We start from the raw sequence: 19581 nt of genomic DNA, 5'->3' as shown, positions 1-19581 counted from the left end.
AATTTGGGTTGGAAAGTGTCAGCATTTCACTGTCCTGGGGCCCTTAGTAAACTGGCTTACATCAATACGCACTTACTGCTTAGATATTTCCCCACAAACCTAACTACCACCCAAGAAGATTAGACTCATTTAGAGAAGGTAACCTGTTGCCATTGAGTCCATTCTGAATCATAGCAACCCTACAAGACAGAGTAGACTTGCCCCATGGGGTTTCCAAGGAGTGGCTGGTGGATTTGAACTGCCAATCTTTTGGTTAGGAGCTGACCACTTAACCAGGGCACCACCAGGGTTCTGGTGAATCAAGATAAATAGGAAAATACTTAGATATTTAGATAGATTATGGAGCCCTGGTGGCACGGTGGTTAAGAGCTCAGCTGCTAACCAAAAGGTTAGCAGTTTGAATCCACCAGCTGCCCCTTGGAAACCCTATGGAGCAATTTTACTCTGTTCTGTAGAGTTGCTATGAGTTGGGATGGACTCAGAGGCAATGGGTTTGGCATTTTTTCTTTTTTTTTTTTCATAGACAGAGAGAGCAGCTCTACTCTGCAACACATAGGGTTGCCATGAATCAGAATGAACTCAACAGTACAAGAACAACAACATAAATAGACGAAAGCGTAGAACTATAAATAATTTTATAATTATACCTACTTGAATCTGTAGCTACAGATAAAAACATATTGGTAAAAATTTTGGAATAATTAATGCAGATTTATAAGTCTGGGAACACTGCCATTATAGGGTGTAAATCTCACACTAAGTATAAGAAGAAGTCAGCAAATATCATCCTTTGCATGTTCCCTCATACATGGGTGCATGGGAATGCAGAGGCCTGAGAACTGCTGCTATGTGCAGGACCTAGATTTACAATTCGCAATTGTCTTAGTCATCTAGTGCTCTATAACAGAAATACCACAAGTGGATGACGTTAACAAAGAGAAATTTATTTTATCACAGTCTAGTAGGCTAGAGGTCCAAATTCAAGATGTCAGCTCCAGGGGAAGACTTTCTCTCTGTCGGCTCTGGAGGAAGGTCTTTCTCCTCAATCTTCCCCTGGACTAAGATCTTCTCCACACAGAAACTCCAGGTCCAAAGGACACGCTCTGCTCCCGGTGCTTCTTTCTTGGTATGAGGTCCCCAACTCTCTGCGTGTTTCCCTTTCCATCTATCTCTTATAAAATAAAAAGTGGTGCAGGCCACACCCCAGGGAAACTGCCTTTACATTGGATCAGGGATGTGACCTGAGCAATAGTGTTTACATACCACCCTAATCCTCTTCAACCACAGGCAGAGATTATGATTTATAGCACATAGGAAAATCACAAAATGGAGGACAACCACACATGACCTAACCAAGCTGACACATGTTTTGGGGGGACACAATTTAATCCATTACAGCGATCTATGAAAATGTGAATATGAATGTCAATGGATTAAAGGCAGTTATGAATTGCAGATAAACACGCCACCCTCCAGGATTGACATCCATACAGGGAGAAAAATAGTGTATGGGGGCATTATCTTTAGATGCTTCTTTCTGTGTAAACCCATAGCAATTTTGGTACCTTCTCCAATAATCAATTCAACAGAGTGGTGGTGCGGGATGCACAATTTCTAAATTTAATTTGCCTGAGGAATTTACTAGCTAGAGGTCTGTAACAATTCCATGTATATTCCATTGTAAGTGAATTAGTGAGCGTAGGCTCCAATTTGGAACCTGGGCTGTGCTGGGAATCACCTAGACAGAAGTGAGAAAACCGATATGTCTACCCTGAGGATCACAAAACTGCCTTCATGAGCATAGGCAAATTTCCTTCATTTCTCACTTCCCACATTCACATAGCATCTAAGATTAGAATTTCAACTGCTCCCTGATGACTATTAACTTTGATGCCATCTTTAATTTCTCAACCATAATTAGTTTCATCAACAGTGAGAATCCAAGAGGGTGACGGGAAAGAATCTACTACTATTAAATAATGTCATCACTCGTGTGGGTTCAGCTTCTGAGATTTGAGCTTCACTCCCCTGTCTCTTGGCAGATGGTCTGCTTTTGTAGAAAACAAAGATGATACATTTCTCCCTCATTACTAACGTGGGGTCATGGGTTCACAAATATATCCTACTGATCAGTCTGACATTCACTCTCTGCAAGTCAAAGACCCCTTCCTATATAAATAGAAAGGGTATACATGCTACTTGAAGTATATTTAATTTCTTAATACTGCGCAAGGGAGATTCCCCTCTCCCTCAGTTTAGATATCTCACCTAACTCTTCAATTTGGGTTCTATACATGGCATGTCAAATCCCCAAAAATATGTTTCCCAAATTTTCAACTCCAACTTCAGTACCAAATCATCTTTTTTAATTTTACTCTGTCTTTCTAATAATTAACATGCATAAGATTAATTGCTTCCTTCCCTTGCAATATTGTTGCAACAATCTCACACTCATGGTGAAATGCGCTCTTGTTTCAAGTCTAATGTAATGATTTTAATTTAACTGGCAGCTGAGGAGCACACCTTAGATACAAAATTATAGATTAGCTCCACTCCTGCCCTCAGTTACAACCCTTATTAAAAAAAAAAAAATATTAGGCCCAGATAATACCTGATTAATACTGAAGCAATGTCATTTGCAAAAATACAGTTCATTGGACAAAAGTAATTATGAAGGAATTTTGTTCTTTACTCTTATCTATTGAAAGATCTTGAAAGCAATCCAGATACATCATGCACAACATTAATTGCTAAAGAAGTGTTTCTACTCTACCTTCTTCCTCATACCCATAATGCTCTGAACTTTTCACTTACAATACCCTACATACACTTCATCTTTATTCCCACACTGTACAGCATTTTTTTTCCTCATTTTTGATTCTAAGGTTTTTCTTATCTATGAAACCACATATTAACCATAAAAAGCCTGGCCCAAACTGTAAAAGCCTACCAGAAACTGTCTCATAGCAACGTAAATTTGTTTTATCCTGCTAGAAATATACAGTTCTCGAATCATTGCTTCCTAATTTAAATCTCAGAAAGCTTTATGGCTGCAAGTGGATGCAAATTATTAGCTACCAGGGCAGGAGTAACCTGATATCAGTTGATCTCAGTAAAGGGGGAAAGGCAGGATTCAACTAATCATGTAGTTGATCTTCTTTATTTCTCCCTCCTCCTCTCTTTATAAGCCCCATTGCACCTACCATCTCTGAGCCATTTGCTTTTGCCGGAATCAAGATGGCCTCCCTATATGCATATAGGATAACTGCTCAGAATAAACCTTATGTCCAAATTCTGGTGAGTTTTGATTATTTTTAGTGCCTTCCTCTTTCTCAGTACTTTATTATATAATAAATTTAGTCTATAAGAAATAAACATTTGTAGGAAAGTTTGTAGTACAAAAAGAGTATGGCTGGGAGTGAAAAGATCACCTGTGATGGAGTGGGATATGGGCCTTATTGTCCTATTCATAACACTATTATAAATATTGGAAATACCAGTAATTATTTGTGAGGCAACATGAAGAACAAGACTTCACATATTCTACAACTCAGCCAGTGTCAAAATGCATTATATGTTTAACCTTATTTAATTCTTACAGTAGTCCTGCAAGGAAACAGTACCATTATTCGTATTTTTCTACTCCTAATTCCTTTGACAAAAATGACAAAATACAGTTCTTTCATATAACGACAAGGAGAAATAGGAAGTCTGAGTGCATAAAATATGAAGAGAAAACAAAAATACTAAGAGGTAGCCAAAGTCACAGAGTAATTGGTAGAACCAGGATTTGATCTCAGGAAGACTGACTCCAGAGTAAGCTCTTAACTATTAAAAGAGTAGTGCCCTCATAACATATATTATGTTCTTATAACAATTCCTTAATGTATTGTTCAGAAATGCTACTTTTGATATTTATTGAACTGGGTATTTCCACACTTTTTCCAACTCTAATAACTCCCTGGGAGTAATTTTGGAAAAAAAATTCAAGAAGCAGTAGAAAGAAAGAAATGCCAACATTTGAAAAATATAAGAAAATCTCAAAAAGCATCTCCATAAAAATAGTCTGTATTACTAATCAATGTCAACAACTAGAAACCAAGAGAATGAACACACACGGTTGGTAAACAATCCCTCCATTTGCAGATTTGAAACTGGAACCTAATTCAAGTCGTTACTACAGTCCATAGAAAACTAGTAATAAAATTTCAACCCACTGAAAACTAAAATAATACTAAAAATGAAAACTGCAATGGTTCTTAGGATTCTTAAATGAAAAGTGAAATCAAATTTACGGCCAAGTAAAATGGGGCCCTGGTGGTGCAGTGGTTAAACGTTTGGCTGCTAATCAAAAGGTAGGCGGTTCAAATTCATCAGCTGTTCCTTGGAAACTCTATGGCTCTACGATGTTCTACAGGGTCACTATGAGTCAGAATTGACAAGATGGCAACAGGTCTGGTTTGGTTTGAAAATATGTTTTTGTCAATGCAGGCTTTGGAGTCATGAGGCAAATCTTCCTTCGTTTTTGTATCTGTTAAGGGGATATTCTAAGAGTCAGATCAGACTTTTAAGATGTTCTTATATGTTCTGAACTAAAGTGATAACAGGCAGAACCAAAGATATTTCATCCTGTACAACTACGAAAAGGTAGGAGAAATTTTACTATGTGCAACATTTCCCCTTTATCAAGTTATACAAAGATGTTTTAACCTCAACTACCCAAGTCACTCTAGAGCAGACTAAAAAGCAGAAGTTAAAGAAAAAATCCATTGTTCCTTCCCTAGGTGGCATCATGTTAATCCCAGCCAAATATTTGACATTAAAAGGAAAAAAAAAAAAAAAGTAGACTATATTTGAAGATGCTCTATGACAAGCACTCCTGTATTTATAAAAGAGCAAAGCTTTCCCACCTCTGATTTCTGCGATTTATGATTGTAAAACTGTGCTAGAGACAGTGCAAACTCAAACAAAAAATTCCCAAGAACCTATTGTGACAAATGAGACATGACAAAATTATATTTAAACAGTTACTAGGCCCAAAGGAATCCAGCAGAGAATAAGTGCAAACAATGGGGGGGCTTTTCTACTCCTAATTCCTTTGACAAAAATGACAAAATATGGTTCTTTCACAGAATGACAAGGAGAACTAGGAAACCCGAGAACGTAAAATAACGTTGCTGTTCGGAAAGAGAGATTGTGCTCACATATTACATTTAAGATTGGCATTTTTATTTGTAAAGAATATCCGGATCTTTGTTCTTAAGAATGGAGAAGAGGAAGGGTGCCAGGGAGAAGGAAGAAAAGCAAGGGCTTCAGCTCTTAACATGTTCGACAGACAAGACTGTCTAATGGCTAATCTAAAATTCAGCTGGGAAATCCAGGGAAGAACATGCAAGCAAATACATTTCTAAACAGGATGCCAGAAAGGATGCTGTTAGCACATTTGTAAATTTCCAATTCTTTCTACCCTTATCCAACAGCCCAAACAAATCAGTTTAAATACAACTCCTTTTACTAATGTCTTTTGAAGCATCGCTGCAGTCAGATTGAGTCAAGTAACCATCTGCTGCAAATACAAATAGAGCCGCATTCCAGAATTATATTACACAGGCTTCCTAGCAAAGTTCTTACGTGCAAGCTGTTCTTGTCAAAATCAGAACCATTGTGATGATGCATCTTAATATTCAATCAGACTTTAAGTAAAGAGTGACAAAAGTCCACATATGGATGACAGCTGTTTCTTCCGTAAATATTTTCCCATTTATTGAATGGAGGCTTATGGCAGTTTAGGATGTGTTCCATCAGACATTTCAGCCTGAACTGCCTGGGGACGACTAAAACAATAACAGGAATAAAATTACAATTTTGAAATCCTTGCAAAAATTTACTTCTGAAAAGATAACAGCTCCTCCAATTAAAGTGATGCAGTATATTATTAATACAAAAGCATCCTTGCCCCAAAATGACTGGTGAAAAATGAAATTTATAGGCCTCTACACTTTTTTCCCTCCCACTTCTAATAACACTACATTGTTTATAAACTAAAAACGTAATTCCTGTACTGATTATCCAATCCTGTGAACAAAGTTGTATGTATTTTCTGGCTATATTTTGACAAATGTGAAATATTAACAAATATTAATGAGCTTATTAGCTTTAAAAAGGTCAGATAAGATAAGAGCTCTTTTTAACCAATCAAGAGGCTAGCAAAAACAGTTAAAAATGCATGAAGATGCATTCTAACGAGGAATTCAGTATTTCCATAATAATGTAGTGTTTAGATACCAGTAGTTAGAGAGGTAAAAGTTTGAAGTTTCAACTAAGAGACCCTTAATGATTTACTAAGTACCGTTGTGCCCCTTTTATAAATCCTAAATGTTATGCAGGACAAATCTCTAGGTCCAATTAAGTAACATTTTTGAAGGCTGCTAACGACAACTCCTACTGATAAATATCTAAAGTTTCCTCTCTTCAGCCTAAAACTATTCTGATGCTTTTCCCTGGTGACCACAAGTAATTTGTGAGAATTTGGGGACGTATGCATTAAGTTAGGCTTGCAATATTGATGTGGTCAAGAATTAGTATTACCCAGCTTTTGCATGGTGAGCTATAGCTTTTTTTTTTTTTTATCCTGCAATACAGTTGTTATAATCAACAATTTTTTTTTAAGTTGAGTCTTTAGTCATTTTCCACAACACTTTCCGGACTCTGATTTCTTTTTTTTTTAATGGAAATCGTTTTGCATCAAACGTTATAAAAAAAGAGTTTCTTACCCTGCTATTGGATCCACTGCTATTGCTTTAGGATTATGGAGCTCCAGGTCAATCAGGGTGACACAGACAGACCCGTTGTAATTACAAACAAAGATCCGGTCACTGATATGGTCCACAAAGTAGAAATTTCTAGTTAGCCAGTCAATCGCCATTTGTTGCACATCTGGAAAAAAAAAAAAAAAAAGCACAAAATCATTTCATTACAATTGCAAATCTAGTAACAGAAGTCAAACAGTTGATAAATCTACCCAAATCAGCAGGGAAGACATGGCAAATGTATAGGTGTTTTTATGATAAAAAATTGAACAGAAAATATCTTGTTTTGCTAAAATAAGTAGTTTATGTTGTAAAAAATAAGGGGTACCTCTTGCTTTTGGTACCTTTCTTATTAGTATGCGAGCACTAAGGATGACCTAGACAAAGAGTTTCTAAATCCTGAACTATAGGTATTTTTTTTTATAGGTATTTATAAGAAAACCTTTTTTCTCCTGCTTTTTATTTATCCAAAATGGTTCATTCAACCTACTATGCATAACAGGTTCAATGGCACAGCTAAATTCTAAATATTAAGAGAAGTAAATGCCTATTGTGAATTTAGGTCAAACCCTTATTCTTAGATCATATTCTATTAAAAAAAAAAAGAGAGAGAGCGTAGAGCTGAGGGAGAGAAAGAAGACCCGAGAAGGTAGAAAAGGAGATCTTTACCATCCCTATGTTTAAAAAAAAAAAATCCAAAAGTTGAAATTAAAGCAAAAGGAAGGGTCTCGGACATGGTAAAACAGGCCTGCTCAAGGATGAATTAATTCACCAAAGAGAGCTATTCAATAGAATTTTGTGCAATGATGGAATATTCTATATTTGCATCATCCAGTAAGGTAAGCTGCTAGGTAAATATGTCTACTAAGCACTTTAAATATGGCTAGTGTGAATGGGAAACTAATTTTTTATTTTATTTTAATTAATTTAAATTCAAATAACCCAGGTGGCTAGCGGCTGCTCTTTGAACAGCACATCCTTAGAAAAATGTATTTGTGTTTCACTTGACTATTTTCTATTTGATCAGAACTATTTTTTTTATACACTGTGAAACCACACGTTAATTGTTAGATATTTATCTGGTAGTAACAGTAATCCCAAAGTTTATTGTTTCATTGCCCTATGAGACACTAACGAGTTTTAGCTAACCTACAAATCTTACTCAAATATTCTTTTCCTTTAAAATGCCTATAAAAACCAATTCCACTAATGCTCTTAGATCAGTTTGACAATTTTACTGGTTCCCTCAATAATGCTTTAAGTAATTTTTTGACCCATGTTCTTTCTAGCTTGTCATGACAGTCACGTTTTTAACTTTTGAAACGTATGCTTTGATATCTTTTTGCTTTAACTTGACTAAGCAAAGGCTCTTTCTACAATAGGAGCCTGTTCTTCCTGCTTTATGCCTCAAAATATTTCCTTAGTAACACGCTGCTTTAGTGAACGATATTCTCTCAACAGAAAGACTAGCAGGGATGCATGTGTCAGCATTATCATTCATAATGGCAAGTGTCAAAGCCAGGTAGAGAAAGCAAGTTTGTGGGAGTTCCAGTTATGTGTGAGGACAAGTACAAATGGAAATTAAATGGATACACTCCCCTGGCAAAAAGGTGGGGGTGGGAGGGAAAGCTCCCCTCCTCCATTGCCTTTTTTAGAATTCACCTTAGATAACTTGTAAATTCTTTGTCTTTCTAAAAAAAAGTATGTAAATATAACTTCAGGTAATTATGTTTTACCTGCCTGTTTTTCCTGGAAGGAGATGAAAATGAACTTGGGTGGCCGAGGCCTATCTCCAGGCCAGAAGGATTAGAAAATTAGCAATTATCTGTAAAATATGAATATACCGAGTGTATCCCCTCACCTATATAATCGTTAAGATTTCTTTCGGTCTTAGCATCTCTTTAGCAAGTTGCCTATGATGCATCGCATGCGGTTTAATGCTTATTCAATAACAGGACTTTTCTTTCTCTTCTGTTTTTTTTAATTGTGCTTTAGATGAAAGTTTACAGCTCAAGTCAATTTCTCATACAAAAATTTATACACATAATGTTATGTGACGTTAGTTTCAATCCCTATAACCTGACAGTACACTCCCTCTTTCCACCCTGTGTTTCTTCTGTCCATTCAACCAGTTCCTGTCCTTTCCTGCCTTTTCATCCTGCCTCCAGACAGGAGCTGCTTTTTTGGTCTCATGTATCCAATTGAACTAAGAAGCACACTCTTCACGAGTATCATTTTGTTGTATAGTCCAGTCTAATCTTTGTCTGAATAGTGGGCTTTGGGAATGGTTTTAGTTCTGGGTTAACAGAGTGTCCAGGGCCCATGGCTTTGGGGGTTCTCTTCTATTTTTATGGAGAGGTTTTCTTGTTGGGAGTAGATTTTGTTTTTAGTAGCTTTTCCCCAACAATTGACAATAAAGATGGGATGGTTTTGCAGCTCCTGAATTGAGTGGATCAGTTGAGGGCCTATGGCCACAAACAGGTAAAATATCACAAATTATAAAAAATCTGTCTCTAGCTCTCAGGTCCTTTGGAACACTAGCCAGACAAGCCAGCCTGTCTAAATTCAAGATTTTACTATTGAATAAGCATGAGTAATACAGAAACCTGTCAGGATAACCATATGGTTGGAAAAAAACAGGAAGCCAGGATTGTTGCCAGGAATGTTGTCTACAGGTCTTTATCTTAAAGGGCTAATATCTGTCATATTTGGAATGGGTATATACGAGTACAGTCTTACAGCAAGTGTATTGAGGATGATTCTTTTGATTTGGATAAATCAGTGTATTTACAGGGATTTTTAAGCAGACCTCATCCCAAACGAATGAATTACTGTTTTTTTTACTGGGTCAACAGTATTCTAAGAGAAAAGAAAAATAAGTGATTGGTTTGGCCAGAAGGAAAGATTGAGGGGGGAAAAAATGAAACAGGAAACATGAGAATTAAAGGCACTCAGAGGCATAGCTAAGGTTCGGCAGGCAGGGCACATGCCCTGGGCACCACTTGAGAGGGGATGCTAATGAGCAGTTTCTATTGTCCATGAAGTTTCCATCACCAGCTGTGAGAGATCATTCAGCAATTTAAAACTAATTGCCAGCCGTAGGGGCTATTTTCCATAAATAGCCCCCTGAAGGTACTTTCTTTTTCTTAGGATCTTCTTTTTTCTCTTGCTCTTTATGTTCCCTCTGTGTCTTTTTGTCACTTATTGCCTCAGATTGACTCTGGGAAGACGGAGGTGATGGTCTTTTAAATGGGTGGCTCTCTTCATTTGTGGATATCCCTACAAAGAAGGATGAGGGCACAATTTCTTTAGCCTGTAATGAATTGGTTGTTTGAGACCACAGATCTGTGTTGCCATGGACCAGCCCTGAGTCTGCTTCATGTTTTAGCCCAGACTCCACCTTCAAGAGTCCCGAAGCATTCACATACCACATATCTAAGAAAGTGGAAACGATAGAGACCTGATTAGGGAATAATTGAGAACTTGGGTAAAAGCCTGTTGCTGTATGAAGTCAACTAGCTACACTAGTTACTTGGAAAAAGGAAATAATCAAGGTACTAAGGTGATGAATGTCAGCATGAGAGGGAAAACCAATATCCCTTATAATTTACATTTTTATTGTTTTAATGCAAAGAAAATCAGCCCTTCCTGTTTGGATCACCAGCAAAGTTGATGTCATTGAGAAGCTACACAGCTTTCCCCGTAACCCCATGCCTTTCCTACCCAGCTGATATCACTCCTTTAAAGGCTTCTTTCCCTGTACCTCAGAAGTTTGCAGAGGTACTCTATAGTGTGTTCTCAGCTTACGGCCCCATGAGTAGGGATGTGGACTGGGTGGTGCGTGGCATTCTGCAATGAGATGATTTTGCTCCTTTGGAGTAAGCATATCAGGGTCCAGAAGAGCACCACATCAAGGATTATGGTGGCCGAGGGAAACCGACTTGCCACCACCTCCACAATAGCTATGGAAGAGATAAGGACTTTGGATAGCCATGGAGAAGGGTTGCTAACGGCTGCACTTGAAGCCATTCTGCAAACGTGAGCTGGGAGAAGTTGCAATGGAGTACCAGAAGATGGGTGAGTACCCCATTGATTTCTGTCAGTGATGTGTTGAGTCTTACTCAAAATTTATTAGGCACGGATGTAAGGGCAGATCAAAATTGCCGTCTGGCCTTAATGGCCTTGCCTCAGCTCTCTTGCTGACAATTCAAAGCTAAAGAAAAGGGGCAAGAACAGACTATTACTCAGATCTTAGCTGCAGCTACTCAGTTTTTTGACAGTCTAGAAAAATACAAATAAATAGAAAAAAAAAGAACTGTCATGATACTGCTCTGACTAATATTACAACAGAGAGTCCCACACAGAGCAGGAGAAAAATGCAGAACAAAAAAATCAAATTCACACAAAAGATCAGACTTATTGGTCTGACAGAGACCAGAGGATCACCTGAGACTATGGCCCTAAGACTGAACTGGAACTAAAGCCGTTCCTGAGACCACCTTTCAGCCAAACAATAGGCAGGCCCATAAAATAAAAAACAACACCCAAGAAGAATGTGTTCCTTGGAACAATCGATAATACAAGATCGAAACGACAACATTTACCCAAAAGTAAAAATGAGAAGGCAGGAAGTGGTAGAAAATCCAGACAAAAGGAAACAGGAAACCCAGGGCAGAAATGGGCCTAGTGCTGACACATTATGGGGAATGCAACCAATGTAATGGAACACTTTATGTGTTATCTAATGGGAAATTAATTCACTCTTTAAACTTTCAGCTAAAGCACAATTAAAAAAACAAAAACAACAAAAAAAAATCTGCTCTATTAAGAGCTCAGCTAAAACTATTTGCTAAAGGGAATACTCTCTACTCTGGGCAACCCATGACCGGCACAAAGGAAGGAGAGATAGTGTACGTTACTGAAGGAAGCTAGTACGCTTGAAGATGGAGGGTTAAAAAGACAGTGGAAACTGTATGTCATTATTGAAAGAAGTTAAGTCATGGGGAGAGGGATTGTAGAAAGTGACTGAAAGATGCATGAACTGCAGGAAGGAGGGAATAAGGAAGTCCAGAAAGCTAGAGTATAATTGACAAGTGGCTCAAAATTTGCAAATTTAGGGAATCTCAGAGGTGGGAACTGGGGATACTGGTGATACTTATTCTGAAATTTCCTGGGGAATTTCTAACTTTGCATCCGGTCAACACAGGTTGTCAGTGTTTTGGTTAGCTTTCTTCCTTTTCCTCTGTGGTTTCCATATAGATAGGTCCTCTGAGAGACATGCTTTCTTACTTTTCCTGATTCTCCTATAACCCACTGAGCAGAGACCTGCCGTGCTACGTAAAGGCTACCGTATTCTGTTCTCCAAAGCGTTATCTGTGAAGCTGCAGGGAAAAGGCACTGATCTGGCTACTATGGGCTTTTTGAAGTCAATGGGGTATGGCAGAGAGTGGCAGTCTCACAACATGCTGGTTAAACACACTGAACTGGAAGGATTGTTTTTAAGCCCTAGGGAAAAATGGTATTTAATTTGAGATACAGAACCAATTAAAAAAAAAAAATAGATTACTAAAAGAATAAGTCATGGCCACGTGTAATGCAATATCCTGTGCCAAGAGCTCATTTAGAAGGAATAAAACTGGTTATAAAAGAATTAGACAATTTAAGTATGATTTAAAAATAAGATAAAGAGTCACTCACCCTGTAATATACCCATACTTCCAGTAAAAAAAAAAAAAAGATAAATTTAATAAAAATGGTAGACCACTGTATTTGTACAAGATCTTAAAGAAGTGAATAAATTTGTTGTTCCATTCATTCCTATAGTTTCTCATCCTTCAGCTATTGTGACTTCTGTAGTGCCATCTGTAGTTTTTCTCTGATCTGTTTTGAATTTTTGTTTCTTTCTGTCCTAGTGGGTGAGGCTAAATTCTTGTTTGCATTTGTTTACTAAGGAATTTAGTATTTATGCTAAAAGATTCCTCAGGGGTTTGAGATTCTTCTATTTTCTCTGGTCATTTACAGGAAACTTAGAGAAATTTGTCCCACCAGAAGAAACTATTATTATTCATTATCTAAATGATTTGCTGGTAGCCTCAAAAAAAAAAAAAAAAAAACTAAACAGCAATGTACAATTAAACCCCTGTGAAGCATAAGGCCTCACTAGCTAAATTGCGATATTGCCAAACTGAGGTTAAATATTTAGAACATCTGCTGTCAACTGAAGTCTGCAAGATATTACTATATAAGGGTCAGCCCATTGTGCAGATGAAAGGGTCTATTCTTGTTCATAATGCAGATTTGATAAAATTTCCTTATTTTTCATGTACTCCAAATAAAAATGGCTCATTTAAGCTCCCAAGAGCCCTGGTGGTGTAGTGGTTAAGAGCTACAGCTGCTAATCAAAAGGTCGGCCATTCAAATCCACCAGCCACTGCTTGGAAACTCTACGTGGCAATTCTACTCTGTCCTATAAAGTCTGTAGGGTCACTATGTGTAGGAATTGACTCTATGGAAATGGGTTTGGTATGTTGTGGTGCTATCATAAAATTTTGTAAGCTTATGTTTTGTCTGGAATAAGGTCTACACAAGCAGATGAATTAATAGCAATTACTAGAGCTGTAATTCTTGGTTCTGGACTTAAAGTGAATATATATTAATATTAAAAATGTGATTGGTATCTGTCATGCAACAGGATGAATATGAAAATAATATAAAAATGGGGGATTCTTCACTTCACTGTGAACTAGATTATCTCAAGTAAAATTGAAAGCTGATTTGCTAGAGGCTTTACAACTGTCTGCTCAGACACCAGTAATTCATTGTAGCACTCACACAGGACAAAATTTCTAAATGATACAATTTCTAAAGGCAAAGGTTTTGCTAACAGAACTGCAAAGGCAGCTATTAAGCCACGGCAGACCAAAGCTTAGAAGCTCTGCTTTTAATGCAACAGGGAATTTGTTCATTTCCAAAACTACACTTCACTAAAGGAAGTGGCCATTTGGATTTAAAAAGGTAATAAATGAAATTCTACTGGACTATGGAGAATTACCTAATAAAATATTTACTGTATCACATACCTTATTTTCTTGGTTAAGTGTTGTGTCATCAACAAAATCATGAGTAAAATGAATTTTAAAGGCACTAGACTCATGCTATGCCTACCAGAAAGATGAAACTATTCAAACTTATTAAAAAGATGTAGTATTTGCCAACAGAATTCTTTACAGGGATCTTCCAAGGTAAGCTCAGGAAACTGTCTCTGGCCAGCTCTACAAGGAACCTTGTGTCAGCTTCATAGGATTAATGACTGTGGGAGGTAAGAAATTTTAATCTACTTGTCATGTGCATGATGTCTGAGTGACATAAAGTCTTGCTCAGACAATAGTATAAAGGCTCTTTCAAAAATATGTAACTCCCCCGTTGGGATACCCAGAACATTAAATCAGATATAGGAAGTCATTTTGTTTCACCTGTTTTCCAGGAATTATGCAAATATCTACTGGTTCCGATAAACTATCATACATCCTACCATCCTTAGTTCTCTGGGCAAGTCTAACAGATGAATTGAACTTTTAAAAAAGATTAATAGCAAAAATTCAGCAATCTACCTTGTTGAAATGGCCCAGAGCTTTACCTAGCCTTGTTAAAAATTAGCGTGACACCTGTAAGCAAGTATGGAATCTCTCTCTTTAAGTTTATGATTGTCCAATCCATGAATTTGGGTCTGAAGCCATGTCCTGTGACCAATTTAACTGTGTCTTCTCATAATCATGTTCAATACATAAAAAGGCTTCTTTCTTTTCCCTAAAAACTCTGAGACTTAAAGTCATAAGAACCTGGGAGGAACTGCCAGGGGAAATTTGCTGCCCCTCTACACTAGGAGGTTTTGCTACATAAAGGTGTTCTGGAAAAAAGGAAAAAAACCTGTCACCATGTTGGAAAGGATCTCTTCAAATACTGCTTATCAACCATTTGGCTATTAAAGCAAAACAAAAATTCAGCTGGATTCATGCTTTCCATGTAAAGCTAGCACCTATGAAGGACTGAACTGTGGTTCCCAGGAAGGATGCCAGTTTTCAAGAATAATGGATATTGGTACTGAACTAAACTGAAAGGAGTTAGTCTAGAAAACTTACTAATATTCCCGTAGACAGCCTTACTGTCCTATTCCTCATAGTAATTACTTCAATTATGTTAAGAATCACATTTTATTTTTTTTAAAAAGCAGATTGTTATAGTTTGGAATTATGCTGTTAGGAATAGTTTAAAAATTATAGGACTTTTCTTATATAAAAAACCAAACCCTTTGCTGTCAAGTTGATTCTGACTCAAAGTGACCCTACAGGACAGAGTAGAAATGCCCCATAGGGTTTCCAAGGCTGTAAAATTTATGGAAGCAGACTGTCACATCTTTCTCCCATGGAGCAGTTTGTGGGTTAGAACCACTGACTTTTTGATTAGCAGCTGAGCACTTACCCACTGCACCACCAGGGCTCCACCAGGACTTTCTTTTAAATAGAAAAAAATATATATAAGTTATTCATATTTAAATAAACAATTGAGTTTTGAAACTATGACTATACTGAAAGGGATAGAATAGAGAAACATCTGATTTATAGAACAACAGAAATCTGTTACTCAGATAGGGAGTGCAAATGGTAGGTCTATTATCACTTGATTAACTTTGGGAGGTAAGCTGTCTGGAATCCAATATAGGTAGATAAATAAAGGTGGATAGCTAGTATTCATGGAAATTTAGTTGGTTGTTAAAATAACATAAGTATTGACTGGGAAAAATTCCCCTTGGGATGGGTTTTCCTCAAGACAATTAGAATGTAAATGGAAAAGTTTCAATCTAGAGGCACTTGTGTCAGATTAAGAATGATGGGACCAACAGGAAACAAAAAGTAAGGATGCAAACTATTTGAGAAGGATATGTCAAGATGTAACAACTTGCTTCCCCCCCAAAAAAAAATTATGTTCATGACTACAGTCATGTACAACTGACTACAATCATGTGTAACCAAGTCAGCTGGTGCCACTCACCTATGTAGTAACTCACTCCTTCCTAGCCAAGTGACCTGCCTTTACATTTTAAAGGACTTAAAGCTGAAGATGATTTTATCTACAGTCATTAATCTCCTAACTTTCCTTTTCTCTTTATGTATACAGACCTCTCTCTCTGCTTTAATGATGGAGTGCTGAGCATTGCCTTGCTTGAGCTGTGTTATCCCTCAATAAAACTCCTTTTCTTTCACTCCTAACACAGTACAAGATTTCCTTCTTTGACGTTTCTGGTGTCAGAAGCAGGACTACAAAAATGCATTATCTTTCACGTTCCCTGAGGCATCAGCATACAGGCACAATAGCTGCTGAGCTGCTTAGGCTCACCATTTCTGCAAATTCTCAGAAATTATTTGAGGCAAAAAAAGCAAACAAGCTTGAATCTGAGATTCACTCCCTTGCATTGATAATGCTTTGAGTTTTATTGTAGATTTGTTTTTATTCTTGCAAGTAAAATTTGTTTTGCTTTACCTGTCATAAAATGGAGAATACTATGTCTAAAGAAGATTTGAAGCCACCTTCTGGGACTCCTGCTAACTACATGAACAAGCGTTACAGTCCCTTATTGTGCATGTTCTTGCCTGTCTGGCATAAACTCACTTGACAGAGTTTGGAAATCAGTGGCCACATGGGGGTTCTTTTGATCTTTCTAAGTTAATTTTCTGCACAGTAAATTAGAGAACAGAGGTTCCCAGATTAAATAGCCCCAGTGGGATGCCTATTTTGATTGGTATATTGAGTTCTCTAAAAGACATCAAGACAGTAAAATTGCTTTCCTGCAGGACACTGTCCCTAAATTAACTAAACGGAATAAAGTATTATAATGTTAAATTTCAGCTCCCAGCCCTTTTGTTTCCCTTCTGAATGCTACATCTTTATACTCTTCTTTGCCTTCCTACTCCTCTGATAACACTTTATCCGAACATCCCTTTTTTTCTAAAAGACCAACAAATAAACCCTTACCTGAAATGCTCTTTAAAATTTGCCCCAGCAGTAATGAAGATTCCCCTCACATCCCATTTGCCCTATGGATAAGCTCAGAATTACATAACATTGTGAACGATTTTCTTAAACTCTATAAGGACATCTATAAATTTTCTGAAGAATTTAAAATTCTTGTTGAAGCCTACCAGCCTGGGCTACCTGACGTATATCAGTTGTTCACATGCGTACTGGCCCAGAGGAAGCCCAATTATGGCTAGAACAGGCAGAATGGAAAGACCTCCCCCACACCCGTGATAGTTTAGGCTTAAATATTAATAAAATGACCACTGAGCTGTTGGAAGACTCTCGGGTCATGAGTAAAAAGTTTCTAGAGCATATCCCAAAGGCCTTTCCTCCACTAATTAATTGGATTAAAATTCACTCTTAAAAACAAAACAAAGATTAAAGTGTTTATGATTATCAAACTTGGCTGCTTCAAAAGTTTTCTGAACACTCTGGACTGACCATGGCCACATCTAGTGCTTCTGGAGCTTTCAGTGCTGTTATCATATCTGGCCTTAAGCCTGAGATCTCAACCTTAGTAAAGCAATATCATTTAAACTGGGAGATAATGTCTATTGTAAAATTATACAACATAGCTTAATAATTTTCCCAAACTCTTGAAACTAAAGGGTTTCTAAGGCTAATAAATTAATGACCCTTCAGTTACAACAATTACAATCTCCCCATCAAAATAAAAATACACAATGGCAGGTATTTGTTACTATTGTAAAAAACCTAGCTGTTGGAAAAACAAATGCTACAAGTTAAATAACAGACAAAAGCTGACACAGCCCCCCCCCCCTTAAAAAAACCTTACAATCTGATTCAGAAAGAAGGAGCTTCTGGGGCAAAACAAGATCTTTCCTGACGTGGCTTTTAATACACGAGGAGAATCTACTTTATTTTTTAAAGGAGGACCTTGCCAGTTTTTAACTGACACTGGAGCCATCCTGTCTGTTATTAACCTCACCTGCTTACCAAAGCCTCTGCCCCAGAGTACTAAAACCTCAAAAATAGTGGGGATCACAAATCAGGAATAAACCTTGATTCATTCCCAACCTGTTCTGATATCTCTTGGTCCTATTAAAGATTTACAACGTTTTTTTTTTTTTTTTTTCCTCAGTTCTGATACCCCAATCAATCTATCGGGAAGAGATATTTTATCCAAACAGAATTGCCATTTACAATTTAATGAAAAGGTGGAAACATTATTGAGTCTGCCTGATATACCTAAGTCAAAAGAGACAGGCTCTGAATTAGACAATATTCAGGAAGAAGACATTTTCTATATGCAAAATCTTGTCATGCTTCTCCAAAATTCAACTCAGCCTATCCTCTTCTTTCTGACATCTTTTCCTTAGTTCCTGAAATCTTATGGGCCACCACATTCACAGATGTAGGTTGAGTTTTGTCAGCCAAGCCAATTAAAATTCCAGTAGATTTATCTAAACCTCTGCTAAAAATTCCCCAGTATCTACTCAAACGAGAATCAAAAGAAAGACTAGCTTTCAGCATACAAGAATTCCTTTCAAAAGGTTTAATTGTTCCTTGTACCAACCCTTGTAATACTCCTGTTCTTCCAGTTCAAAAAAATAGGGGCTGGAAGTTTGTCCAAAATTTGCATGCAATCAACTTTACTATTATTCCTAGATTCCCAGCAGTCCCTAATCCTCATTTATTACTTTCCAATGTCCCTTCAGGTGCAACTCATTTTATGGTTCTGGATCTTTAGAGTACCTTTTCAGTATTCCGGTGCATTGTGAAGTCAGTATTTGTTTGCTTTTACTGGTAAGCTCAACAATATACTTGGCCTGTAATTCCCACCTCGAGGATTTACTGAATCCCCTACCTATTTTTTCTCAGATTCTGCATGCAGATTTGCAGCCTTTAGAGTTTACAAACAAATCCACATTGTTACAATATTTTGATGATTTGTTAGGTTGCTTAACCTCCCTGCAAGCCTGCCTTGATGAAAGTGCAGTTTTATTAAAACATCTGGCTGCTAGTAAACAAGCTTTCCAAAGAAGAACTACAGTAGGCACAGCCTTTAGTTAAATATTTAGGTCACCTAATTTCTGCAGAAGGCATCGCTATTGATATTAAATGGAAAGAAGCTATTCTTGTCTTCTTATACCCAAAACAATGAAATTGCTATGGGGTTTCTAGAACTGTGCAGCTATTGTCAAACCTGGATTTCTAGTTATTCTTTGTTAGCTCAACCTGTATACAAATATTTAAAAGTATCTGAGCCAGATTCATTCCATATTGTACCAGAAGATCAAGAGGCCATAGTTCAAATAAGAGAGGCTTTAACAAACCACACTTACTCTAGGTTTTCCTAATTACCATCTAGATTTTTCCTTATTTGCACATGAAGCATCTGGAAATGCTTTAGACATACTAACTCAAAAGCATGGAGGACAACAAAGACTTATATGTTATCATAGCCTATATATTGACCCTGTAGCCAGGGGGTACCCCCCCTGCCTTAGGGCTGTGGCTGCTACTGCCAAACTAGAGGAAATCACAGCAGATATGGTGCAGGGAAACATTTTAAATGTCTATGTGCCCCATGAGGAGCCTTGGTGGTGCAGTGGTTAAGTGCTCATCTGCTAACTGAGAGGTCAGTGGTTCGAACCCACCAGCTGCTCTGTGGCAGAAATATGTGGCAATCTGCTTCCCTAACAGTCTTAGAAACTACATGGGGCAGTTCTACTCT

General features: G+C 37.4%; 1 protein-coding gene across 1 annotated transcript in view; it reads right to left on the bottom strand.

Annotated features, from left to right (window-relative positions):
* LRP1B (LDL receptor related protein 1B) overlaps nt 1–19581 on the bottom strand; it is a 1749164-nt gene that overhangs the window by 1043372 nt on the left and 686211 nt on the right. Inside the window, exon 6 of the mRNA XM_064287257.1 lies at nt 6774–6936. Coding sequence (XP_064143327.1) covers nt 6774–6936 — 163 coding nt within the window. The remainder of the gene's footprint in view (nt 1–6773; nt 6937–19581) is intronic.

This window comes from Loxodonta africana, chromosome 6 (assembly GCF_030014295.1).
Source record: "Loxodonta africana isolate mLoxAfr1 chromosome 6, mLoxAfr1.hap2, whole genome shotgun sequence".
NCBI lineage: Eukaryota > Metazoa > Chordata > Mammalia > Proboscidea > Elephantidae > Loxodonta > Loxodonta africana.
Note: the sequence above shows the minus strand (reverse complement) of the source record. Positions and strands in the feature narration are given on the sequence as shown.